This window comes from Maniola jurtina, chromosome 8, assembly GCF_905333055.1.
Source record: "Maniola jurtina chromosome 8, ilManJurt1.1, whole genome shotgun sequence".
NCBI classification, from domain to species: Eukaryota; Metazoa; Arthropoda; class Insecta; order Lepidoptera; family Nymphalidae; genus Maniola; species Maniola jurtina.
Genome location: NC_060036.1, coordinates 14,217,505 through 14,245,005, shown reverse-complemented (window position 1 = coordinate 14,245,005; position 27,501 = coordinate 14,217,505). Strand labels below are relative to the sequence as shown.

At 37.5% G+C, this 27,501-nt stretch overlaps 1 protein-coding gene across 3 annotated transcripts in view; it reads right to left on the bottom strand.

Moving 5' to 3' along the window:
• LOC123867574 (V-type proton ATPase 116 kDa subunit a1) overlaps positions 1 to 27,501 on the bottom strand; it is a 44,830-nt gene that overhangs the window by 1,593 nt on the left and 15,736 nt on the right. The window contains exons 4-18 of one of the 3 annotated variants that reach the window (XM_045909662.1): positions 25,698 to 25,786; positions 24,123 to 24,161; positions 8,631 to 8,757; positions 7,123 to 7,299; positions 6,107 to 6,319; positions 5,781 to 5,931; positions 5,039 to 5,178; positions 4,586 to 4,822; positions 4,382 to 4,494; positions 3,782 to 3,915; positions 3,312 to 3,448; positions 2,595 to 2,681; positions 1,968 to 2,081; positions 1,320 to 1,446; positions 752 to 884 (exon numbers count right to left, since the gene is read on the bottom strand). In XM_045909662.1, coding sequence (XP_045765618.1) covers positions 752 to 884; positions 1,320 to 1,446; positions 1,968 to 2,081; positions 2,595 to 2,681; positions 3,312 to 3,448; positions 3,782 to 3,915; positions 4,382 to 4,494; positions 4,586 to 4,822; positions 5,039 to 5,178; positions 5,781 to 5,931; positions 6,107 to 6,319; positions 7,123 to 7,299; positions 8,631 to 8,757; positions 24,123 to 24,161; positions 25,698 to 25,786 — 2,018 coding nt within the window. The remainder of the gene's footprint in view (positions 1 to 751; positions 885 to 1,319; positions 1,447 to 1,967; positions 2,082 to 2,594; positions 2,682 to 3,311; positions 3,449 to 3,781; positions 3,916 to 4,381; positions 4,495 to 4,585; positions 4,823 to 5,038; positions 5,179 to 5,780; positions 5,932 to 6,106; positions 6,320 to 7,122; positions 7,300 to 8,630; positions 8,758 to 24,122; positions 24,162 to 25,697; positions 25,787 to 27,501) is intronic. The other 2 variants (XM_045909663.1, XM_045909664.1) reach the window with 2 other exon arrangements.

The following is a 27,501-nucleotide window of genomic DNA, read 5'->3' as shown; positions in this document are numbered from 1 at the left end:
TTTATGTGCAACACTGCAAGTTAATGACAACAGCGCCATCTAATGTGATATAGTAAATTAATTTTTCACGAACGCATTTTAATTTTTTTTTTATGTGATGTAACCACTAATTCAATGTTTTCGGATTTATTCCTTTACTTGTGCTATAAGACCTACCTACCAAATTACATGATTCTAGAAGATTTGTGAAAGTCGGCGGTTCAAACCACGATTGTCGTACCCACTCCTGGCACAAGCTTTACGCTAAATTCGAGGGGAAAGAGGAGTACAAGTCATGATTAGCATGGCTAATATTCTTTACAAAAAAAATGAAGACATTTTTCAAAAAAAAAAACCGGCCAAGTGCGAGTCAGACTCGCGCACTGAGGGTTCACGTACTCGGGTATTTTTGCGAACATTTTGCACGATAAATCAAAAACTATCATACATAAAAATAAAAAACATCTGTTTTAGAATGTATACGTAAAGCCCTTTCATATGATACCCCACTTGGTATAGTTATCGTACTTTGAAAATTGAAGCACATTTTAATTTTTTTTAATGATGTAACCACAAATTCGCGGTTTTCAGATTTATTCCTGTACTTGTGCTATAAGACCTACTTACCTGTCAAATTTCATGATCTTAGGTCAACGGGAAGTACCTTATAGGTTTCTTGACAGACAGACAACAAAGTGGTCCTTATGGGTTCCGTTTTCCTTTTGAGGTACGGAACCCTAAAAAGGGTAAAATACCCTATCACCATAATTACCAGTGCAATCGTAGCGTGTGCAGGAAAGCAGACAGCCCCTCCATGAGGACAAGGATGGAAACAGAGATGGCTGCCCAGCCAGCGAACACCACGTACAGGTATATCCCGCCTTCATAACCTTGCGACTGCAAACCTGCCAAACACACAGTTTTACTATAAATAATAAATAAATACAAGTTTATTTAGCTCAACAGAATAAAGAATGAAAATAAAAATACAATTGATGTTACGGGGCATGACACGGGTCTGCGCACGAAATTCAAATTTAATTCGGTTTTACGGAATTCGTAAACTAATACGACAACGTAGGCTATCATATGTCGATTTTTTAAATCGTAGCTTTACTTTTAAGTTTACATAGTTAATTATATTATCTTACAATTCTGACCATCAAAAAGAGTACAATGTTATCTATTTGGAATAAATGGACTTTGGTCCAGAAACCTCAAAAAAATCAGGTACATATATTTAAAAAACTACGGGGTGAATTGAGAACCATCTCCTTTCTGAAAGTCGGTTAAAAATGGAAGTTTCTCTATTAGTTGTAACCTAATACGAGCGTGGTTACCTTTCCTCAGCAGCATGTTCCAGGCGACCTCGGCCAACTGCGCGTGCGCAAGCGACAGCGCCCACAGACGCAAGTACGACGCCGTGTGCGAGACGCTGCCCAGCACGTACTCGATCGTGTGGATGGCCTATAAGTTAACAGTCGGGTAAAAATATAAAACAAGTGTAAATTAAAAATTTATAACACCCCCGACAAGTGAAGGTTACAGTAACTAGAAAAGAGCTTAAAGCTTTCAAACGGCTGAACCGATTTTCTTGGATTATAGCTAAGAACACTCTCGATCAAGCCACCTTTCAAACAAAAAAAACTAAATTGAAATCGGTTCATTAGTTTAGGAGCTACGATTCAAGCCACCTTTTAAACAAAAAAAACTAAACTAAAATCGGTTCATTAGTTTAGGAGCTACGATTCAAGCCACCTTTTAAACAAAAAAAACTAAACTAAAATCGGTTCATTAGTTTAGAAGCCACGATGCCACAGACAGATACATACGTCAAACTTATAACACCCCTCTTTTTGGGTAGGGGGTTAACAATACAGTATTACCACTTTTAAAGTGACTGACGGCAGTGGTAAGCGCTGTGATTTTATTAGTGGGAAGGCTGACCTAGTATCTGAATGTAATAAAAAATTGAATTTAAAACTGACCTGGTGGATGAAGACTTCTGTGATGTCCTCGTCGTGATGCCCAGAAGCGGGCACGGGAGCTCCCCCAGCGGTGCCATTCTCAGCAGTCGCCTCGATGCTTTGGTGGCCTTGGCTCTGAGATAAACCACACTCATATTATACAGACTTTTTATTTTTTATTTATTTATTTGTTACTAGAGAATGCCGGCGACTTCGTCCGTCTGGATTTAGGTTTTTAAAGATCCCGTGGGAACTGTTTCCGGGATAAAAAGTTGCCTATGTTAATTACAGGGACGCAAGCTACCTCGGTACCAAATTTCATACAAATCGGTTAAGCGGATTGGTTTTTGGGAATCCCGTGGGAACTCTTTGATTTTCCGGGATAAAAAGTAGCCTATGTCCGTCCCCGGGATATAAACTAACCCTGTACCAAATTTCGTCAGAATCGGTTAAACTGTTGGGCCATGAAAGGACAGACAGACACCCAGACACACTTTCGCATTTATAATATTAGTATAGATATCTTCTATACTTTCGCATTTATAATATTAGTATAGATATCTTGTACGATGGTGCGGAACCCTTCGTGTGCGAGTCCGACTCGCACTTGACCGGATTTTGGAAGACATAAAAGTGATGTGTACTTACGGCGCGGGCCTTCTGCTCCTTCATGATGTAGTAGGGCTTCCCGAACAGCATCACCGGCACGCACATCAGCGCCGCGATCACGAAGAACTGCACACAAACACGCAATTATACAGTTCATTCGCAACCTGAGATACAAACTTTATTATACATTAACATAGACACCCTAAGGATACAGTATAATAATGGTTTTAGGATGCTAAAACCATTATTATACTGTCTGTACCGCGCTCTGTCCAGCGCCAGGTATGTTTGAAGACGAGCTTTGATGACTTCTTTGCAATAATGCGGAAGAAGTCATCATCACTGCTGACTAGACTGCGCTCAGGTACTTACCAGCCGCAGCCTGAACATGTTTGCGAGCAAGAGGCACTATTGCGATTGTATCGAGTGGGATATTAGGTGAAAGAGGAAAACATTCCGAGTTCATAAATATAAATATAGTACAATGTTAAAATACACGGAGCGACAGAAAAACTTCTTTTACTATATCTATCGCTATCTATCGGCAGTTCGCGGGTAGTAGTCGGGTTTTAGTGCTGTATAACTTTATCTTGTTATTTAAAATAAAATAGTAGCCTCAGGCAAAAATAATGTTACTTATAATAAAATATTTTATATCAGCCACCTTCTGTGGTACATCTACACATCACAACTCCTAACCTCAGCTTGCCGGCATGTTACGGACGTTGTCCAACACCTTGTATGGATGTCACTTACCTTCTGCAGGCCCATCTGTCCAGCGAACATGGTATCATCGCACTCCGGGCGCGTGTTGGGGTCCGACTTGAACAGCATCATGTTGATGAACGTGATCAGAATCGACGGCGCGCAGTAGCCGCTCGTCCTTACGTCATCTGTGCATTTGTAATTGTTATTTTAAATTACAAGTGCGCAAAGTAAACAATTAAAGTCACATGATAGGCGACACAAAGAATACTTTTATTATTTTAGTGTATAGTTTATGAAAATGATTTCCAATTTGAAATACGAAATAGCCAGATTTTTTTTTTTTTTGAAGAAATTCATAGGGGTAAATTCAGAGTTTATTAAACAAGCTCATTACGAAAACCCTTGCATTTTTTTCTCTTCTTATTGTTACAATTTTTTTTGGTATGAGTAAATAAAAAAAATAAGTCTATTTGGAAGTTCAAGATGAGATCAAATATTAAGGGCGTTCTGCTTCTTACTGAAGTCGGGAGGCGAGGGTCCGTAGCTGGTCCACTTGATGAACATCAGCAGCACCATGTAGAAGAACAGCAGGATGAGGAACAGGATCTGAGGCACGAACTCCACGTACACACTGATGCGCCGCTTGAAGTACCTGCCCGTACAAAGCACCACTGTTGTATTATGAACTAATCCTAATCATAGCTTTTTAATTTGTTTGGCAGCCATTTTTAGGGTTCCGTACCCAAAGGGTGCCCACTGAACCCTATTGCTATGGCTGAGATCTATAATTCTATAGACCGTACTCTGACTTTGCTTAAACTTATAGATTTAAAGACAGAGTCATATCTCTGCATAAGTAACCACAATCGGTAGAGTTGAAATTTTCACAGAATGTGTATTTATATTGCCACTATAAAACAAATAATAAAAATTTCAAAATGACCGCCATGAAAATTAATAAGTGTTGTTTCTTGTACGATTGTAAAATTTCAATTCTAACTATTACTGTTCATGAGATACAGCCGGACGGACAGATGGACGGACAGCGTTGGCCCCCTTCGGGTACGAAACCCTAAAGAACGTAGAATCGAACGCGTATAGTGCGTGTATGTACTCACAGATGGTTCCACAAGGACAGACACACGCCGAATAACATGTGGAAGACGCCGATGATGATGGAGATTTTCATCTTGTACGCGTTCATGAAGATAATCTTGTTTGCTTCAGCCAACTGTAGAAAAACAATTGTTTTAGTATAGTGCTGAAATGTTAAAATATTTGTATAGGGACAAAATGTTATCAGTATAATGTCGGTTACTCACCTGCCACACAGGGTCAATGCCGAAGGGATAGGGAGACTGCAGGTAGTCTTTGGAGTCCGGGTTGAGCTGCAGAGCGTTGTTCTCACGCAGCGTACTCTCGTTGTAGTTGTTGCGCCATGCAGAGCCAAATATGTTGAGACTCTTGGAGAAGATATCGTTGTAGATGAAGCCGGTGTACATGGAGAATAGACCCATGAGCAGAACTATGTAGCGACCGCCGAAGAAGATGTTCCATATCTGAAAACGGAAGTTTGTTTTCGTTTAAAGGACTGACTCTCACTATGCAAATGATTTGACAAGTTTCTAGCACCGCGGGCGATACGCGAAGCGATCGAAGTCGGGTTTCAATCATGATAATTGATGCTAAGCTTAGTATGGAAACCGTTTTTTAACATTAAGACCATCCCGATTGTCATGTCGACCTGTCGCGAACTGTTAGTAGTTGTGCGGTACCTCCGAGTCGATCTTCCTGGCCTGCAGCGGCTTCTCCTTGTAGCACATCCAGAAGCCGAAGGCCGCCATGATGGCGCCGTGGCCCAGGTCGCCGAACATCACCGCGAACAGGAACGGGAACGTGATGATCGTGTATGGCGCTGCAGCAAACAACAATATTTTTACTTTATTCTGGAGACACACAGTATTAAAACAAAACAACAGGTAACACACACATAAAACACCCAAACTACAACTGTCTCCAACGAAAAGTTCACACCCATTAAAACAATTCATGTTAAACAACAAATAGCCGGGTATAAAAAAATGCATGCAGGTACAAAAATGAAAAGAAATAAGGTAAGTTACAAAAAAATTAAAACAAAAACAAAAAACCAAAACTGACTAGTACCATAGCTAGTCAATATTCAATGCATTCAAAAGTTAATTAATATACAGCTCTATATGACGACCTTTGTGACACAGTGGTAAGCGCTGTGGTCTTATAAGTGGGAGGTCCTAGGTTCGAATGCCGGCAGGATTTGGAATTTTAGGGAGGCTTCGGCCGTGGCTAGTTACCAAAGCCGTGCCGCCAAGCGATTTAGCGTTCCGGTATGATGCCGTGTAGAAACTAAAGGGGTATGGGTTTAATAAAAACTACCATACCCAGGTTAGCCCGCTTCCATCTTAGACTGCATCAACACTTACTACTAGGTGAGCGAGCAAGGGCTAGTCTATAATTTTTTTTTTTTAAATCACTAACCTGGATTGACCTCCCGGTATGTGGCGACACCGTAAGCATAGATGAGGTTCTGGAAGGCGGAGGTGAACTTGTTCATCCGATTGTACGTGGGCGGGTCCTCCAGCGTCTCCATACGATTCAAGATAGGCGGCACGGAGCTACCACTCCTCTCCTGCAAACATTATACACATTGATAGTAGATTATGCAACATGGGGATAATGTAATGTCTTACGTCACGGGCACCTGGATAAATCCCAAGCGTAAGGAGGGATTTTATAGTAACTCCCGAGCGTAGTGAGGGTGTTGCATCAAGAATCCTGAGTGAAGAAACCAAAAGATTATTTACCGTTCCTCTCCTCAGAGCTAGTTGGATGGTCTCCATGTCCAGAGCGGGAACCCAGCATTCAGCGATCAGGCACTTCTGCGTCACATCCAGGTTGAAGAGGTTCAGGGTGTGGTAGATGGCCTTGATCTTGCGCACCTTGACGAACCAGTTCTTGATGTTCTTGGCCGCTGCGACCAGCACTCGGTGTCGGTGGTCTTGAGTTTGTCCGAGGACCTGGAGGAGGAAGGGTTTTTTTGACTGTTGTTTTGTTTCAAGAGCCGTGATAGCCTAGGGGTTAAGACCACTCTTATTGGAGAGGTCGAACTTCGATCCCGGGCACAAACCTCTAACTTTAACGAGTCATATGCGTTTTAAGCACTCAAATATCAATGTTTAAACTACAGAATATTATCCATACTAATATTATAAATGCGAAAGTGTGTCTGTCTGTTTGCTAGCTTTTCACAGCCCAACAGTTTAACCGATTTTGATGTTTGGTACAGGGTTAGCTTACATCCCAGGGAAGGGCGTAGGTTACTTTTTATCGCGGAAAATCTAAAAGTTCCCACGGGATTTTTAAAGGCTCATCCGTTTAACCGATTTATGTGGGTACAGACATAGGTTGCATCTTGGAAATTGACATAAGAAACGTTTTATCCCGGAAAATCAAAGAGCGGCGGGATTTTTAAAAAACTTTAATCCACGTGGACGAAGTCGCGGGCATCACCTAGTAATTAAGAATATTGGAAGCCTTATCGTATTCATGTTTTCGACACATACCTCCCATGGCCTTGTCTGCCGGAACCTTAGGACAAAGGTACAGGGTTGCTCGGAAACCCTCGCATATCCTCAGAGTAACCCTTGGTATACCATCAAAGTAAAGCTTACCGTATTCAAGTCCTCGATCCTGGTCATTACTCCCATGGCCATCTCCCTCCTTTCCGCCGGGGCCTCGGGGCAAGGGTACAGGGTCGTTCGGAAACCCTTGCATATCTTCAGAGTAACCCTTGGTATACCACCAACAAAGTAAAGCCTACCGTATTCAAGTCCTCGATCCTGGTCATAACTCCCATGGCCATCTCCCTCCTGTCCGCCGGGGCCTCGGGGCAAGGGTACAGAGTCGCTCGGAATCCCTCGCATATCTTCTTGACACGGGTCTTCAACTGGTCTCCTTGGAAGAAGATGATGAACACGGATTTGTACACCTGGTCCGACTGCGGAAAATTGAGACAAAGGATTAGCTAAATGAAATGTGATCTATAGTGGGGTCTTAGACTTTATTGATAAAGTGATGTGATGTTTTGTATTGCGGTAGTAGAATCTAGCTAGGCTAGTGTTCCCTGCCACGTATAACTTGAATACCTTCATAGAACAAATAGGTATCTTCTAAGCAAGCTTGTCGTCAAGTGCACATCTTGCAATAAATCAAGGCTCTCCGTTTTTCCCTGCTTGGGCCATGGCTGCGACACACCAATGATCGCTTGCATCTCGCTACTTTCGTGGCCCGATTCACATTTGTCTACTTTTGCACTAAGCGATTGCGTTTACCACAGAGATGGCTCTGGGGGTAAGAGTTAAGAATTTGTTTGAAGCGTAAAATAATAAAACTCTGTTCTTCTGCAGAGTTCCCACAAAATATATGGGGCAGATAAATATCTCCTTTAGATTTTTCTGGCACTTCAGATGATCAGGATCAATGGTAGTTAGATAATCACTCAAATCACATAATCTGCTTGCTGGTTATTTACCTATTTCAAAATTAAATAGTATGTTTTATTTGAAAAAGCAGTCGTCATGTAAATTTTGTACTAATGTATGATTAAAGATTATGTTCTGTTTGCGGAAAACACGCTTGCATAATATATATTTTTATGACCGTCTGTTTTTTAAGTACCTTGACAAATATATACTTTTTACACGAAGTGGACAAGTGTTCTTTATGATTAAAGGTATGGAAGTATATGGCTTAAGATTAACAGAGATTGAATGAAAACTTAACAGCGCGTGGTCTCACATATTTAGCCTTATTTACTATTGCTGTTTGGCCTTGAGGCAAACATTTTAAACATAAATCTAGGCTCAGAGCTAACCCAACCCATCCCGCCTCATCGTATAAATAATGTTCAATGGATCGACGTTTATAATTCAGCGTATTTTAGTGCGATCATGGGCTTTCTGTCTGGAAAGGTAGGTATATTATAGCAATCTACTTAAATGATTTTTTACGTGTGACCCAGTGAAAACAGTACTTTAACATAGTGGTACAGTTGGTGTCAGGTCAAAGAACTCTGATCTTGAATCTACAAAGACCTATTTGGTAAGATGAACTTTCGAAGTGAGCTATCGTTATAGTTTTCTCATGCTATGTGCCCTGTCCTTTGCCACTTCAGCTTCGCAACCCGATTAGCTCTGTAGATTGCTCTGGTTCTCCTACGGATCTCCTTATTTCTAATTTGGTCACATCGAGATACACCAAGCATAAATCTCCCCACAGCCAGCTGTTAAGCTTAGCATATTATAATACTAGAAAGATTATATAACTTACCGAAGAAGGGTCTTCTAGTGGTGTATCGATCTCGGCCTGCCTGAGGAAAACGTTTCCACGGCAAGCTCGCCACAGCATGCGCTCAAAAGCCGGAATACGCTCTCGCAGAATTACACCCGCAACGAAACTGTGAGTAAAACACGGTTAAAACGAACTTTTGATTGATACACTGAGGCTGCTTTAACAAGGGGGTTCTTTGGGACCACTTCTGTTCTTTTTATACACCGATGGTAAAGCTAAAATTATTTCACAAATAAACGCTACAATATTTTTCTGCCTTATTTAAAATATGAAATATAAAATACAAGAAGTTGTCCCACTTATAACAACCTCGTTAAATATATGTATTAGTAGCTACTAATATAATCCCAATAAACAATGGTAATGACTGGCTATATTTTTAAGTTTAGTAAAACCTTAGGCGTAGCCAGTACATTAGGAACTCTAAGAATGACTAATAACTTATTTGGGTCTGTAAATAAGTTATTTCTAGTGTTTCAAAGTAAGCAGTTAGATTAAAATATTGATGTAAAATATGAAATATAAATTTGATTTTCCTCTTGTAATGTACAAAATCTTATAAGCTAACCCTTTAAATGAAAAAATAAATAAAACATATTACACTTTTCGTTAGCGTTCATTTAGACTAATACCTATAGAATGAATTTTCTGAAGTTCAAATGAAAGCTAACAAGATTATAATAGTTTTATTTATACGGTTGACACTTTACAAAATGCAGTTTGCAAATAATAGAAAGTGTAAGTGGAAGTGTGTTAGTCACTGTGCTTTTGGCCACGATCACTTTTGGCAAAAACAAATAGTTCTTTTTTAAACGATTTTTCCGTTTCTTTTACCTAATAGATTGGTACGAATACGATCATCAAGCCTTCACAAACGATATTAAATACTTAGTAATTCTATGAACATATGGATAATTCAAAGGTGATCTTTAATTAACTTTTATTTGATAATTGGTTTAACGAAACTTGTTATTAATGCATGACAATCGTTCCAAGTATTGATGTTTGATAGAGATTTTATATACGAGTAGCTCTATTATAGGAAGATTGCGTTTGACATTATTATTTCATATTACGATACTTTTTTATACGGAATACAACGTTTTTAGGTTGTCTTACATATAAAAATCTTGAGACACTAACAGTTAATTACATTATAAAATAACCGTTCATATGTTTTGCCATAGGTAAATCCGTTTGTGAATACATACGTCATTGCAATGACATCGTACAGTAAACATAGGAGTTAGGACTGACTATTTACAAACTGCATATGGAAGACATTGATAGAAGATTGAAGACCTCTGATAAACGTATAATATGAAATTGTCGCCATACGTATCTCGCCCTACATTGCTTACGTTAAATAAACACAAATAGCCATCCTCTGGAAACTATAAAAGTTTATCACACTAATATTATAAAACCGAAAGTTTGTATGTGTGTGTGTGTGTATGTTTGTTACTCCTTCACGCAAAAACTACCAGACGGATTTGGCTGGGAATGGAGATAGATAATATTCTGCATTAGCACATAGGCTACTTTTTATCCCGGAAAATCAAAGAGTTCCCACGGGAATTTTAAAAAACCTATATCCACGCGAACGGAGTCGCGGGTATCAGCTAGTGTGAGGATAATTTGCATAATTTACCAATCAAACTCAAAGAAATATTGTAGATGCGTTCTAGGAACTAATATCTGTCTGTGGTTTTCCAGATTTCCGATAAAATATTTTGTTTTAAAATTGAACGGGCTCAAGGCTTTACACACAAATCTTAAAAACTTTGAAACTTGACATTTTTACGCAAATCCGGCTAACCACAGACATAGATATTAGTTTCCAAAACGTGTCTACATTTAATTGAGTTTGATTGGTTTATTAATTGAGAAAAGAGTAATATTTTAACCTGAGGTTTCTTGTTACCGCGATAATTTTATTTATTGTAACGAATGCTATCGCAAGCCGAGCGCCTAACTGGGTCAAAAATTTACAAACACTCTATGGTAAGTTACGATTTTTTTGTGGAAAATCGGTTTTGTAATGTTTACAAATACGTTACTTTTATTTTATAAGATAACGTAGCGCTCAAATTAAAGAATGATTACAAGTAATCTTTTATTATAATTGTATTTTTATAACATGTAGTACTCATATAAATTTTGCATTTTTTTTTTGCAATATTTTTAATTACTAGAATAAATAATAATTTGGCAATTTTATCGTGGACGTGTGAATGACAAAAATTAAAAGTATTTCTTGTAATGTAAAATGTGTTGCTTAAAAGCTTAGTGCTTAAAAGTAATAATTAGTCAACAATTAATAGCCATCGTCTACATAATTTTATATCGATTAATTTTATATTTACTTATCTAATGTACTAAATAGATTAGCGACGATTAAAAACATCGATCTTTTAGGCTTAGTAATAGATTAATATTATTCTTTAAGCCTCTTTTGAAATTATATAATGGGGATTGATATCAAAATACTTAAGTTAGTTTATTCATTAGGTACATATATAAGAACACAATTGAATAAGTTTATATATCGTGACAAACAATGTATCCTTGTACCTAATTCATGTCATTCTTTTTAACCCCCGACCCAAAAAGAGGGGTGTTATAAGTTTGATGTGTGCATCTGTGTGTCTGTGTATCTGTGTATCTGTCTGTGGCATCGTAGCGCCTAAACGAATGAACCGATTTTAATTTAGTTTTTTTTGTTTGAAAGATGGCTTGATCGAGAGTGTTCTTAGCTATAATCCAAAAAAATTGGTTCAGCCGTTTAAGAGTTATCAGCTCTTTTCTAGTTTTCTTGTAGAAAAGAAGGTTAGATAACCGTTAGGTTCATAATATTATGTCAATAGACAAATTTCAAGCTGTCAAGATGGACGTTGCCTAAATACATAATTATTTATTTGAAAATGATGTTTTGGAAAACTCAAATACTTTGGATCGTCGGGGGTGTTATAAATTTTTAATTTACACTTGTTTAGTTCTTTTAATGCATGCGTTAAATACAGTATACTATGTACATAACTAATTGAAACAAAAATAAAATGTCAAAGGTACAGCTTGAAATATGGATACCTACCACATGACATATTATGAATTATGATCCATAATATACACTAAGTACTAATTTTTTGTTAAATTAATTATAATATTATGGTTTTTATAATAAATGTTTAGACATTTTAATATATTTTATTGGGAAGTTTATATTAATGGCTCGTAACAAGCTAAATAATTTTTAATTTCTAATACATAACATGGTCGGTCGTGTCAGAATTTAGGAAAATGAACATATTTTATAGTCCGTTTAAACTAATTAAGATAAAAATGTATTACCAAGTCATGTGGTGATTAAAATTTATTGAGTGGAAACACTGGAAAAACTAATCATCTTTTCGTGATTGTTGTTTAGACCATTTATCTGTTTGTGTATTATGTTATACATACATATCTCAGAAACTACATTATCGAGTACTTGCTTGATAAAGGAAAACAACAATACCATTTTTGTCTCGCCATCCTAAATTACATTTCCAATAGAAGAAAAAAAAATTAAGTTTATTTGGTGACGTAATTTTTTATTCTATATTTTGTATCTGTCTGTGGCATCGTAGCTCCTAAACGAATGAACCGATTTTAATTTAGTTTTTTTTTTTTTTTTGGTTGATAGGTGACTTGATCGAGAGCGTTCTTAGCTATAATCGAAGAAAATCGGTTCAGCCGTTTGAAAGTTACCAGCTTTTTTCTAGTTTTCTTATAGAGGTTTTTTGTCGGGGTTTTTTTAAATTTTGAGTTATGGATTTAATAAAAATCAGAAATATACACATTTTCTTTTTTATTCTTATGTTGTAATTTTAGTCTTATCAATCAATCGATTGTATGCTGGCTATAAAACTTAATAACTACGATAACTGTAGTAATAGTTGGAACATAACAGAATTAATTGAATTAGGCAAAAGAGAAATCATATTTCGATTTATTCAAGTTTCTGTTTCGTATTCTGTTTCGTAACTGCCAACATTCGCGTCCTAAATATACATTTTTATCTGTCACTTTTTAATATCATCTCGTCTGTTATGTCTGAAAGACGATTAAAGCACTGTCTAGACTAGACTCCAAGCGACACTTTTTTATGCCTAAACAGAACTAGGAGCTATGTCATTAATATAACGCTCAAATATCTTTGTTCGTAACTTGATTCATACAGTGCATGATTGAGGAGCAAGAATAATGCAAGGCCTGTCATTGTTCTACAGTACTATGTTATTAGGATTCCGTACCTCAAAAGGAAAATGGAACCCTTATGGGATCACTTTGTTGTCTGTCTGTCTGTCCGTCTGTCGTGTCTGTCATGAAAACCTATAGAATACTCCCCGTTGATCTACAATCATGAAATGCAGGAAGGTAGGTCTTATAGCACAAGTAAAGGAAAAATCCGAAAACCGTGAATTTTTAGTTATATCACACAAAAAAAATAATTAAAATGTGTTCACGAAAAATTTGATTCACTAAATCACATATAGATGGCGCAGACCGTTATTAATTTGCACATTTCTACATAAAGGTGTTAGGTATATCTTGTACGATGGTACGGAACCCTTCGCGTGCGAGTCCGACTCGAACTTGACCGGTTTTATATATTTAAATCTCTACTTAGCTACACTAATATTCGGTTGATGTTGGAAAATGAGTTCATTGTGAGTTGGATAATAGGCAGTTCTCGGCTATTATGCTTGATAAATTGCTCGAACTCTGGATTTTTGATGTAGGTAGGTACCAGATTATATTCAATGGAATAAACATAATATTATGGTGTATTAGATATCATTTTGGCAGGACTTTGGGATATTATAAGTATTTTTAGAAACTTACAATTCAAGTCCTAATCTATCAGTTATAATTTATTTAGCAATCTGAGCGTGAAAATAATATCATGCTATCGCTTTCACACTAATTATTTTTATTTTAAAAGGAAAACTTAGAATTAGTTACAAGAAATAGATCAATATGAAGTCCTTATCATTGAGTTTGGATGTTTTGGATGATTATTAACTTGGATAAAACCCGGATCGAGGAAATTGGTAGGAGAAGTGAAAAGCGACCGACATACTTAGCGCATAGGATTGGCTGAAATGGCAGTGGGCAGGTCATATTTGGCGCAGAAGTCAGACCCAACGGCCGATGGGGTGTGATGGTAGTCATGTTTTCGAGTGGAGACCACGTAGCAGTAAGCGAAGTGTGTAGTGAATAATGGAGAAGGATGAAAGAACAGGAAGATGAGCCAGACCGAGGCAGTAATGGTAGGCCGACAAGGCGGGAACATTACTGCTTGGAGAAAGTTGGATTTTTTAGTCTGGAAGAGGTCGGCACTATCCGATTCGGATGGAAAAAATAAAGTAAGCGAAGTGTAGGACAACCTCCAGTCTATTGGACTGATTACCTCAAGAAGGTTAGGTTTTCGAAAAGGCATAAACGTCTAGCAATGAATGCATGGAGGCTGATGACGAATTGGATTGTCATAAGTCATAAATACAGTGATATTTCCAGCTTTATAATATCTTTGGACTGGATTGGATCTTGTCCAAGAACTGACGTCGACCAAGACGTTGGGTTACGTCAGACAGACGGGACAAATCGCTTACGTCATTTAGCTCACAGGCGGGACATAACCGTCACACCAATTTATAGACTTGATAGCGTCTGGACTGCTAATCTGTAGCTGTAAATAAGTTCAATAAGTAAATTGAAGTACCTACTTTGATTAGTACAAATACCTATTTTTGTAGTATTTTTATTGGTCATCAGTCATCACTCATCACACTTATAAAGGCGAAAGTTTGTGTGTATGTGTGTGTATGTTTGTTACTCCTTCACGCAAAAACTACTAGACGGATTTGGCTGATATTTGGAATGGAGATAGATAATATCCTGGATTAGCACATAGGCTACTTTTTATCCTAGAAAATCAAAGATTTTCCACGGGATTTCGATAAACCTAAATCCACGCGGGCGAAGTCGCGGGCATCGGCTAGTCAGCTTTATTTCTGCAATCCTCTAAATTCCCGATACAGGGGTATGGAATTTTGTGTTCTTTTTGCGATCGAGATTCGAGAATTATTTCACCTTATTTTCTTGATATTTGCCAGGCTCTTACTTTACTGTTTGACTCTTGCAGTGTCAGTGATGATGGTTAGTTATGATTTTCAACTTTATACAGCAACCATAGTCGTCGTCAGGGTGTACACTTTTTGATTGTCAATTGTTTTTGCAACAGCATGGTACCTAATAAAATTACAATATATGAATTATTAATTATGAATTAAACCATCCTTTTTTCCCGCTGATAAAAATGCATTTAACTAATATAATTAATACTATCATGTATGTTTACCTACTATGTAGTATATATGTAAGTAGTAGCATACGATAGTGCGATGACAGCTGTTCACATAATCACGTGAAGTAATGAGTAATGATTGTATTTACGAAGTGATTGTCGACGTAATGTACCTATTATAATAATACATGCATCTGTTGTAGTCTACGTAACATTTTGACACTCATTCTTTCACTGAAGTACTTATACCTGTTGCTTGCATAGGCATTACTTAGAAACTATATAAATAGGGTATGTTTCCATCATATAAAGGACCTTAGCCTTGAAAACACTGGTAAGTAAATAACTCGGATTTTTTTTGTAGCAAGACAGCTTTGAGCTTGACGATCATGTTCATCATCAGTTCAAACCATCGCCGGCTCACTACTGAGCAAAGGATCTCTTCTCAAAATACGCATGGATCTCAAACACGGACTGGCAGACAGATGCCACAAACTTTTGAGAACATTATGGAGAACTCTCAAGCATGCAGGTTTCCTCACGATGTTATCCTTCATGATTAAATCAAGTGATATTTGCTTGAAACGCACCAAACTCCGAAAAGTTAGAGGCGCCCGCGATCAAACTCCGCTCCGTCAGAATACGAGGCCGACGTTTTAACTAGGTCGAGGAAACGAAGGTCGATGTCGAGGTAACGATAGTCGACGTCGAAGTGACGAACGTCGACTTCGAAGAAACGATGTTCGACTTCAAGGTAACGACGTTTAATGTCGAGGAAACGATAGTCGACTTCGAGGTAACAACACTTTCATGTCGAGGAAACGAAGTTCGATGTCGAGGATACGAAAGTCAATTTCCAGGTCACGATGGTCGATGTCATGGAAAGATGATGTAGAGGAAACCAAAGTCGTATTCGAGGTAACGATGGTCATCTTCGTAATACCCAAAATAGTTGTTGTGATGTTTTTGTCGGACAAAGTTGTAAAAAAAAATATTTTTTACGATCGCAAACCTACATTACTATTGCAATATTGTAGATAATTTAAGCAACGAAATAATTTTACACATATTCTTCCAAGATACGGAACCCTCGGTGCGCGAGTCCAATTCGCACTTGGCCGGTTTTTTATTTGGCATCAGTCGACGGGAAAACACCTTTGAATTCTGCAAACACATTACACTCGTCTGGTTTATTTCTGATTTCCTCAAAACTACTGTTTTGAAGGAAAATGTGCCTTATTTACTTATTAAAAGGGCGAAATTTTATTGGTCATTCCTCAACAATCATGTTTTACTAAATTTTTATTTTTGATACATAGGAATTTAAGTATAGTTTTGTGTGTACTTCTGTTTCAATGTTGAAAATGATGTAAGATAGGGGCGCTTCACATTGGCACTTGACCAAGTCGGTCTGTATGCATGTGTTGTTTTGGGGTCCCTTGCGTTGAACGATTGCGAAAAAGCTGCATCAATCATTGTTACAATCTCAATTGATATGATTGGCTAATTTGATAGTATTCTTTCTGCAACATTTCAGCTAATAGCGAGGGATTATTTATTGGCCAATCAGAAGTGATTGCGATAGTCACACTGTAGCTGTCAAACTACGGTGGTAATCCCCCAGGGGATCTACCGTGGATGTTTGACAGTGTGACGATTGAAATCACCTCTGGTCTGCTGACACTTCCTCACTATTGGCCACAATCCATTGTTGTAACATGAATAAAAGCCCTGCAGGTCGATTCCGAAAAGCCTGCATCGATCATTATTACAATCTCAAATTGTTATGATTGGATGATTTTATAACTAGCTATTTTCACTTCAAAAATGCATTTTAGCCGATAGAAAGTGTCTGTCAATAGTGATTGCGATGCTCACGTTGTAGGATTTTATCGTAATCGAGCCCGTATTTTGGAATGTATGAAATATAATGCACAAATTTTTAGATCTCACTCACCATACTTGCTCTATGTGTCAACTGTCATGTCAAAAGAAGGGCTTAAATCGTACTTCAGACATGACAGTTGACACATAGAGCAAAAATGGCAAGTAAGTTCTTAAAATGTACGCACTATACAACAGACTAAAGTACCGCATAGCGCGTCACTGCCGCGCGTCGCGGCTGGAGAGAATATCGTGCGGGGCGCTGCCGCGACGCGCAATCCAGCTGCAGTTCAGTTCGAGTGCGTGGGCGCCTGTAGGCACGAAGGCCGTTAGAATGTAAATGGCGTCAGACGCTGAAATACCTACTACGAAAAATGTTAACCCCTATAGAACGCTATTTAATGATTTTGAGAGTTTTTTATGGATATAGAAGAATTAAACAGTGATTACAGTTGTATAGAACCCGCAGAAATCGTTCATAAATCGTAAAACTACGATCCGAGCATGAAGTATTTTTAGGTATGATGTATTTGGGAATAACCGCTTTTTGCAACGAAATTTCATTTATGAAGTGGAAAAAAGCCGGAAAATCTTGAATTTACATCTTATCTAGATTTACGATAAAGTAAATAATTACTAGGTAGGCAGTAGGTAGGTACTCATGTGCTAATGTAATTTTTCCGTTCGAATTTTAATATGGGTACCTTCAAGTCAAGAGTGAATAGGCAACTTCTAGGCCATCGCGCTCCATCTTAGGCTGCATTATCACTTGCTATCAGGTCTGATTGCAGCCAAGCACGAGTCAATAAATTAAAATATATATAATATATACATATATATTTGAAAAAAAATTCTTTGTGTTGTCTTGGACATACATAACTTGCTGTTTGCTTGACGAAAGTACTATTCCCACGTTCTTAGAATGTAGGTACACAATGTACCACACCTATTCAAAGAAACTTAACTCTATAGTTTGTACCTGATCATGCGAAAACCTGGAAGTATAGTTTCAGGAAGGTTCAGTATAGCTGAGTTTCATGTTGGTTCTTCTTTGAAAAATTTCTATCGGTTGCAACCATCTTGGTGGTAAGGGTGGTGTTGGTGACAATGATTATGAATATAAAGATTAATAGGTATTACTCATTATCGTCGGAAAAACTTTTGTGATCACTTTTGGGTTCCTCCTGAAAACCAGTACTACAGCTCGCTGCGACTTAATTATTTGTTCCACGTTAATTTGATGTGTTTATAGATTTGCCTAATACTTACAGATTTGTAAATACTTCGTGGGCATATAATTTTTTTTATTTTAGTGTCTATCATTAGCGACAATTTCATATTTGGTGTTCATGTTCGTATAGCTTCACCATTTTCGAGATTTCTGCCTATCAATGTCTCCTAAGTGTAAAATATTTGGTGGCTAAAGCCATCCATTTTATGTTTAAACATACCATTTACATATTGATGTTTAAAACTTACAGTATTCATTCAGAGCATAACGTATTCAATGTAGATAATGTGAAGAGCATGGATTTAAAAAAAGCTAATAAAACTTATTCAATTATAGCGTATCAAATATTATGTACAAGTAGAACGTCGAAGAAAGAACTGTTAAGAAATAAATAATATTTGAACATATTAAGTTGCTCATATTATAAGCACATCATTAAAGTATATAATAACCCAATTATCACATTTGCCGCCTAAACGCTAACGTGTATGTCACGATGGGAAATGGGATCGTTTGCGGAATCGGTGTTATCGGTATAGTAATATGAACAAAGCACAAACTATGACTAACCAACAGCGGACGGGGCGATTTGCTAAATCAGTGTGATAGCCACCCAACCTCATTTGACATTTATTTTTAATCCATTCAAGGTTTTCTACGAAAAATCATGTTAGTATCACTCAGTCAGTTGGTGACCAACCAATGTCATTTGACATTGGTTGGTTCTACAGCAATGTAGAACCAACCAATGTCAAATGAGCTAGGTGGCTATCATTCAGTTTTAGACATTGAGTTAGCGAATCACCCTGGGTCTTCACATTATAGTGAAGACCTCGTTTAGAGATACGACGGGCGTTGTGCTTGAATCCAAAGTCTTTGAACAGTACTTGTTGCCAGTGATGATATACCTATGGATTCGAGATATGGTCGCTATGGGTCTTATAAGAAATGTCAGAGTCACTCAGCGGACGATAGAGAGCTATGCTTGAAATTTCTCTACAGAAATGAGGAGAAATGAAGGAGAACCAGAATAACCGACGTAGCTTATAGGGTTGCGAAGCAGAAGTGGCAATGGGAAGGGCACATAGTTCGAAAGTTGATAGACGTCAAGGTGCTAGAATGGCGACCTCGCACCGGTAAGCGCAGCGTGGAAGACCCTCCACTAGGTGGATAGACGACATCAAACGAGTCGCACGGAGCCGCTGAATTCCGCCACGGGTATCGCTGAGGGCGCTACCACGGGCACCACCAGCTTTTCAATGAATGGATTAACCGCAAGACGCACCGCGCAACTCCCCGCGCCTCCCAGAACGAGGCCGAAGTTAAAGTGCAGTAGACTGATATCAAAGTTTGATGACCCAATTTATCGCAGCGATGCTACTCAAGTAACATACACATTACGCTGATTTGTTGACTCGAGCCGGTTTCTCTGTAATAAATTGACTCAGTTACGATAATGTTTGAGAAAGCTATACATTGTAAAATAAAAAACTTATTTGGAAATCTTTCTTTTTTCAGTTGGAAAAGTTGGAAAGGTAAAATTACGTGTTATGTGTACAAAGTTGTACTTCTAAACGGATCAGATCTGAGAAAAAAAATCTTAAACTAACCCAAATCGGAACAGAAACCAACATAAAACTTAAAAAGTAAACAGTTAGTGATGATTGATTGAAATGAATAAAATGATTGATTGATTGATAAAAAATATCTGAACAATTACATCGATACAAACCAAAGCAATTAGGTATATATTGAAACAATGTAGATGCAAAGGAAATATGAAATCTATCTGTTTCTTCGACTCTATTGGGAAAACAACCTGGATATTTTATAAACATTGAAGAGTTGTTTAAACTGTGAGAAACCGTAACAAACATTGTTCTTGAAAGCATTGAATACGGTAAGAAGTAAACTAACCATTAATATTATGCCCACTTATATTACGATAACTGCTGAAGGTCAATTGTGCAAATTCTAAGGAGAAAGCCTTTACGGTGGAATTTTGAAAAACCTCAATCCACGCGGACGAAATCGCAGACATCATCTAGTAAAATATATAAACCATAACAAATCATTGCATAGTATCAGACCCAGCTGATAAGAAAGCAGAAACATGAATCATTGTAAACTTCTCTCAAATTCCCATCATTGATATCGAATTTATTGAAAAAAGATTTTAGATAACAGAACGATTGAATGTCATGGCAGTTTGTTTTCGATCAAAACCGGTTTTACAAGGAAACATTTAATCTTACATCTCGTGAATCAAGATTCAAGATTAGGTCTCGTACTCGCAAGATTATTATTTAAATGTTTAGCTTAATATTAAGAAATAATCATAAACATCGTAATCTACGATGAAACTGAAAGAATCAAATTTAAAATAGATCAGAAATAGAAATAGTTCTATCAAATTAGAATCAAATAAGGAACAAAATACGCATCTACAGGAAAAGTTTGAAATATTATTAATAATTAAAAGAAAATGTTAAATAATAACAAAATTTTCAAAATATACAAGGACATATTTAAGGACCCTTGAAATACATATAAACATCAGGGGGTTTTCTGAAAAAAAATCTAAAGAAAAGAGTGCAGGGTATGAAACGAATGTATTCGAAATATTTGTCATGACCTACAAAAAGTTAGCATTTTAAGTATGTGGCGAGTGCTCAGTGCAGGCTTTTGAATACAAACTACAAAGTATGTAAGGAATGGGCATTACAAATCGAAGCAAAGTAGCCGGCAATATACGGCGATAAAATTTTAAATTTACCGCATTTTTTATGCATTGTAAACCCTTCTGCATGTCTAACGAGGCATAGATAAATATGATAGTCCATTGTTAGCCATTTAAAAGACACTGACGGCTGTCGATAGCCATTGTGATGCAAAATTAAACACCTCTTAGATACTACGGTTTTCCAAATACCTACTGCTGATATAATAAGACACGAGTGGATACTGGCTTCTTACGACATTGCATCGAATTACAATTTACAACACGGTCAGAGAACGTAAAGGAGGAATACATGTTTATTTATTTTCGTATCCATTTGATTCTTCGCCTTACTCATCCACCCACTTCCCGCTATCCTCTTAAGGTCGTCAGTTCAGCGGGTCGGAGGTCGTCTCACACTGCGCCTCGGGCTTATGCCCAACAGTGGTTGATTGATCCATTTTATTTCAAACGAACAGCTTTGTTCCAAGGCAAATTGAGATTGCTCCAATAGATCCTAAAATGCTCTGTCCGAAGTCCGAACAGAGGCTACCTTGAGAGCATAAAAAAAATATAGGTCTAGGCTAGATACTAGACTGCGATAGTACCGGGCATATATGCGAAGAAGCCATGACTACCCTGTAAAGAACGTACAGTACAACCGAATTAATAATGCGCATAGAAATCTTCGTCACTGTTCGGCAACGGTCGTATGATACACATGATATTGACTCCTATTTGTTTATAACAAGGTGCAAAATTCGTCGTATTCCCAGAAACACCCGAATCATTGAATCGTAAGAGCCCTAAACAATGCACTTGCATTTTGCACCTTGTTATAAACAAATAGGAGTCAATATCATGTGTATCATACGACCGTTGCCGAACAGTGACGAAGATTTCTATGCGTATTATTAATTTGGTTGTACTGTACACAAAATACCCTAGTTACCCAACCGGCAACCACAACGGAGAGGAAGGCTCCCAGCTATGAGGGATGCTAAATTCCTGAATATCTCGCCAATTATGTCCAAGGAGACCGGACCCTAAATTAAAAATGCCTTGCGGTGCAGCGCGTAGGCAAAGGCGAGGAGTAGTTTCAACCACGGCTGGCTTTAGTAGATACAAAGCTATTTATAGATGTAATTTTTACTATATGAAATTTGTTAGTTTGTGAGTTGCGCGTAGGCAATCTCTGGAACGAATGATCCGATCCTGAAAATTCTTTCACTGATAGATATACCTTGGGCTATATTATGCTCCGAGTCGAATTGGCTAAAAAATATCGCGAAAAATTCACAGTTTTTGTAGATCACCCCGGCGAAGTCGCAGGCAAAAGCTAGTAAAATATATGGTGACTTGTAATTGATTTAAACATGGAAAATTATAGATAAGCCTCATGCGGCAGGTACGGGTTTCCTCCAAAATGAAATTGGATGAATAGCAAAAACAGCTTTGAACTCTTATCATCACCTGTAAAATAAGCTTTTATGAAATAAAAATATTTTGGTTTTTATTTCACACTCATTTTTTGTAAGATAAAGTTCACATTCACCTAAAAATTTGCTTTTTTAAATAACCTAGAAAGATAAGCTGATCACTAATAATCAAGTTAATAATAACGTTATCACTCTGAATGAATATCGCAAGTTAACTGAAAACACATAAAATAAATGAAAAAATAACAAACATTAATAACTAAGACACTCGTACCAAGACGCTGTTAGATTTTGATTCGGAAAAAGAAATAGTATCTGCAAGTTTTCGTAGTCACAACGATTTTAAAGAAAATATGCCATACGAAGTTTCAACGGAAGGTCACATTAACGACATCAAAAAAAAGTTGCTTTATGGCCGAAATTAATACTCAATCTATCCGTACTTTATCGATAAATTACTTAGCAACGTAAGTTGAGAAAAGTATCAAAAATTTGTATGGTCTTTAAGTAAGACCATACAACTTTTGATAAAAAAAACGATGCTGAGATACGTATTGACAGATTAGAGATAGATTGATTATTAATTTTGGCCGAAAGCAGAAGTCTGGTTGTAAAGAAAGCATTTCCACTGAAGCAAAGCGGAGCAGAGCGTAGATTGTGTGCTTCGATAAATAGATTATTAAGAGCTGATGACAAAATCTATTTTCTGAAAGTATGAAGTTAAAATGAATTTTGTCAACAAGTTCTGAAGGCGATAGAGCAAAAAGTTTTGAGACAAAATTCCCTAATGTGATCTTACGCGTGTATCATATTTCGTATCAAGGCAAGCTAGTAAATACTAGTTAAAATTAACTAGCAACTAGTTTATGAAAAGGGTCAACGATTAAAATCAATCATTACTTAAGACCAGTTCTTAAATTAAGGACTTCGAATTATTAACGCAGTAATTGATGTGAAACCGTGTGATTACGAAACACATATACCTCCAGTATTTACAAAATTCGCACCTAATCCGTTATCTATTCTTGAAGTCCAAATTACCTTGTATAAACATGAAGAAACGCTTAGTGATATCAGAGTGATAGAGTGAAGTGTTAGTAAGCAGAATGTCGATACAGATTACAAGACTTAATTAAATCGTTGAAATTGTAACTATAACAAGAAATTTACACAAGAAAACAAGTTTAGTCTTTGATTTAAAGAGCTTGATGCTAACTTGGCTGCAAACAAAATTGAAAATAACAGAACTTAAAATTATATTGTAATTTTTGTCAACATTTTAGTAAGAACGGTTACTAGTTGTAGAACTATCAATTTATTTCATATTTTGTTTTGCTACCGAATAAGCAATATTATTCTGAATTCTACCCTCCTAAGCACCTCATAATTGTGATTATCATAGTGCTACAATCGCAATTGTTGTGATTGGCTGAATTTTTAGAATTCTTGGGTCAACTGTGTATTTAAGCCAATAGTGATAGAATGCCAGCCAATCAGAGGTAATGGCAATCGTCACACTGTAGCTGTCAAACTACAGTGCTAAACCAGCTGAAACTTTAACAGCAATGTGTGAATCCCAATCCTTGTGATTGACAGAACCTCTATCAATATTGGTTTTAGCTAGAGTGTACCTACTAAGAATTCATCCAATCACGTCAATAGTGATGATTACTGTAATAATAATCACAGTTGCAGGACTAAAATACCTGGTGGAAGAAGCCAAGGCCTCCAAATTTCAATTTCAACGATTTCTAAATCAGAATCACACAAGTGTCGATCATACTTCGCCACAAACCAAATTTCCTCATTACATCCCAACTATATATTTACTTTGTACACTACTAACCAAGGCAGGAATTCCAAGGATTCTTGTTTATCCCGAAAACTAGGGAGTAAATCAAGCAAACATTTTAGCACATCGTCAATATTACATCTAGTTATTTCTATCAAAGAACTCACAAGTTAACTAACTGCACACAGAGATAAAATTTTGGCAGCGGTCTAAAAGGATGGTTGGAATCTTTAAATGAAGTTTGGCTTTTCCCTCAGATTGACGGTTTGCTTGGTTTCTAAGTCAGATGTACACCAAACTGCTTCAAAGTTAACGAGAAAAGTACAGATTAAGAAAAAAAACACATTTAACAGGTTGCCAAATGGTACAAATGGACCTCAGTTTTTTTAAACATGGTTTCCAGTTTGTTGCAGTGGCTGTTCGGTCTGGATAGCATTATTATAACTATGCTATATTTTTTAAGTTTGTTTCACCTCACGAACCGCTTCCAAAATTTCACTGTGTATTGGCTCATAACTTCTTTAAGCAAAACTATTATTAGGAAAGCCAGGTAAATTGTTATTATTAGTTCTATTAAAATCAACTTCACAAATTTAAAGCAGTTTTCCAAATTTTGCAACTTTAGCTTAAGCATACAATTTAGCTGTCTCTTCACAATTATTAATTTCAATATAATAGAACCCTAGTCGTCAACATATTAAGTTACCAATCGCAAGATTTCTCTTTTTTCATGGCAAATTAACACTTGAATGCGATCCCCTGTGGTATCTAAATTATGATGCAGTCTAAGATGGAAGAATGCTAACTGAAAATTAGTATCGTTATCATCATCAATATGGTATCAGAGTTTATTAAACCCATACCCTCTAATCAATTTTTACACAGCATTCTAACGTGTTTTAATTCTTAAATGCCTCGAGTGGCGTAAAGAAAATTAATCTAAATGTAAATATTTACACCGGAGGCTTGTTGTCTACACACAAATAATAAAGATGTCAAGATTGTGTGAGATATTGGATAGATTATCGTCGTAGTTTAGGGGATCGACTTTATATGTTAGTTATAATACAAAGAACTTCTTAGTTCATCAGATTTGGAGGTTAAGCCAATTCATATATTCAGTTGAAATGTAGCTGAATAGCATTTATTCAAAGAACTGAGGCAAGAGTGCAGCAAGGCTGTGTTCCTAATTTGTCAGTGCAGCAATTGCACAGTATCCGGTATGCTCAATATATCTTGTATCGAAAGTTTACCGAGCGCTATTTCGATGAGAGATTCTAGATTGGCCAGACGAGGTAATAGCGGGATAATTTCGGCACACTGCGTCTCAGGAGAAACGTCTAGTATCATAACTCAGAATTAATCATACACTTATGGTTCGCAAAAATAAAATGATTTCAAAATACATCGATAATAAAGACAACACGAAATAGTTTCGTTGATAGCATATTGAAGGTTCATATGCCGCACTGACAAATCAGGATACTTCTTTAGTTTTAGCCAACATAGTTTCAGAAAGTTTGTCTTCGCTTTATCGAAGATTTTTGTGCTTTGAAATTATATTGTGATTTCTGCTGATCAGCCGCAATTCAACGTGTCAACTAGTGCAGTATGTACACGTATACATACCCTAGTTGGACCTGTCCCATATGTCGGTTGGGGTCGTCGGATATCAGGGCCCGCGTCATCGACTCAGTGGTACTGGCCCCACCCTCGTGCTAGCGGACAAACAAACATGTAGACAGACACACGCCCCAGTGACGTCACAAGCCGGCAAACGAAACCCACGAGTATAATGACATGTCCATGATAAGATAGACTTGAGGAAAAAGATAGACAGGAAGCGGGGTGACACAAAACCGCGTTCGGAGTAAACCATCTAAAAGAAGCCGATCACTGAAGGCAATGTTAACATCCACCCACGACTTTTGGAGCGTGAAACTAATGCATTATTCTATCCAGAAGCTAAAAGGAGTGGAGTGGAGATGTAAATGTACTTCGACCAATGAGATTATTAAGAGATGACATAACAAAATTATCCCGCCATAATCTGATTGGTCTGTTGAACAAATCTCCGCTTCGTCTTCATGTACGGACATCTACGCTTTATTCTTAAGATGGCTCCTAAAATGGCTGCTTCTTAGCATAGTAAGATGGGCAATTCGCCGCTCTAAACTACCGCTCATAGCGGAAAGGTCGTGGGCAGGCCGTTAAGTGCACATGAACGAAAAGCAAGTGAAGTGTCACTTTTATGAACAAGTTTTCAGCTACGTTTCTTGTCTAGCTTTTTCAAGTCTGTGGATAAGGCTAAGTATTGATTGCTTGTTGTAGGAAAAAAAATAGCGCCAACGCGTCTTTATTTCTCTATCAATCTAGTTTCAACCAAAAAAAGCTTTTGCTATGTTAGTAGTTACAACGTCTACAAGTGTTTAATACATTTTCGAATAAACATTTCTGTAACTCTAATTTGGCAGACGGAAAAAGAAATGTGATGCTACGATAAAATGAATACAAACTCAAAATGGCATGCAAATATGACAGAATACAGAAAGCATGGCGGTATGGAAACGGAAAAGATTTTTGAAAAATTTCGATGGAATTATTCGACCCGTGTTGATACGCGGATGGACTTCAAAAATAAATCGTGTTTTCGAAAAACGCTGTTAGTTAAAAAACTCACTCAGGCAGCAGTCGATTAGCACTCTATAGGGGGCTCGACTAAAGGAGATCGTGCCGCAAAGCCTGCGAAAACCGCAAGAGCCGCAATAGCGGCCAAAGCCGAAATTTTCAGTACTGACGATGCTCGTGACATTGGTATTGCTACCATCTAGAATGCGTGAAAAGAAGTCACGACAACGCTTAAGCATCAGCATTTCTTCAATACCTCCAATGCAGCCGACTCTTGCTGACACACCGTTCAGTGCTGAAAAAGTATTGCACACCTCTTGCGAGCGCCTTGTGGCATGCGATCTCCTAAAACCTATAGACAAGCGTCGTATTAGAAGTCTGAATTATTGGGGTGACGTCGGTGCTACGCTAAGCTGGTCATTCCATCACACAAGAAGTATAGAGGTGTTAATCTGATAATGTACTATAAACGGGCTGTCTCCAATGCTTGCCTGAGTGGTGAGCCGTAGACTCCCGTATCAGCGTCACAGTACAAGCGCTGCAAAGATAACATCGCTCTGAGACCTGCTCTGACTGCTGAAGGACCAGCCCCTGGAGTCAGAGCACGTCGGAGAACAGTAAAGCTGACCGCGTACCAATCAGTGCACTGCACTCGCCTTCACCCTATTTCATTACTGAAAATCCGAATAACATACAGTACACTTGGCGAAAAGTATAAAGAACTTACAACAGATATTCACCATACATTGGTGGTACGACAGCGAGGATGATGTCACACTGAAATCGATTATTCAGTCAACCTTTC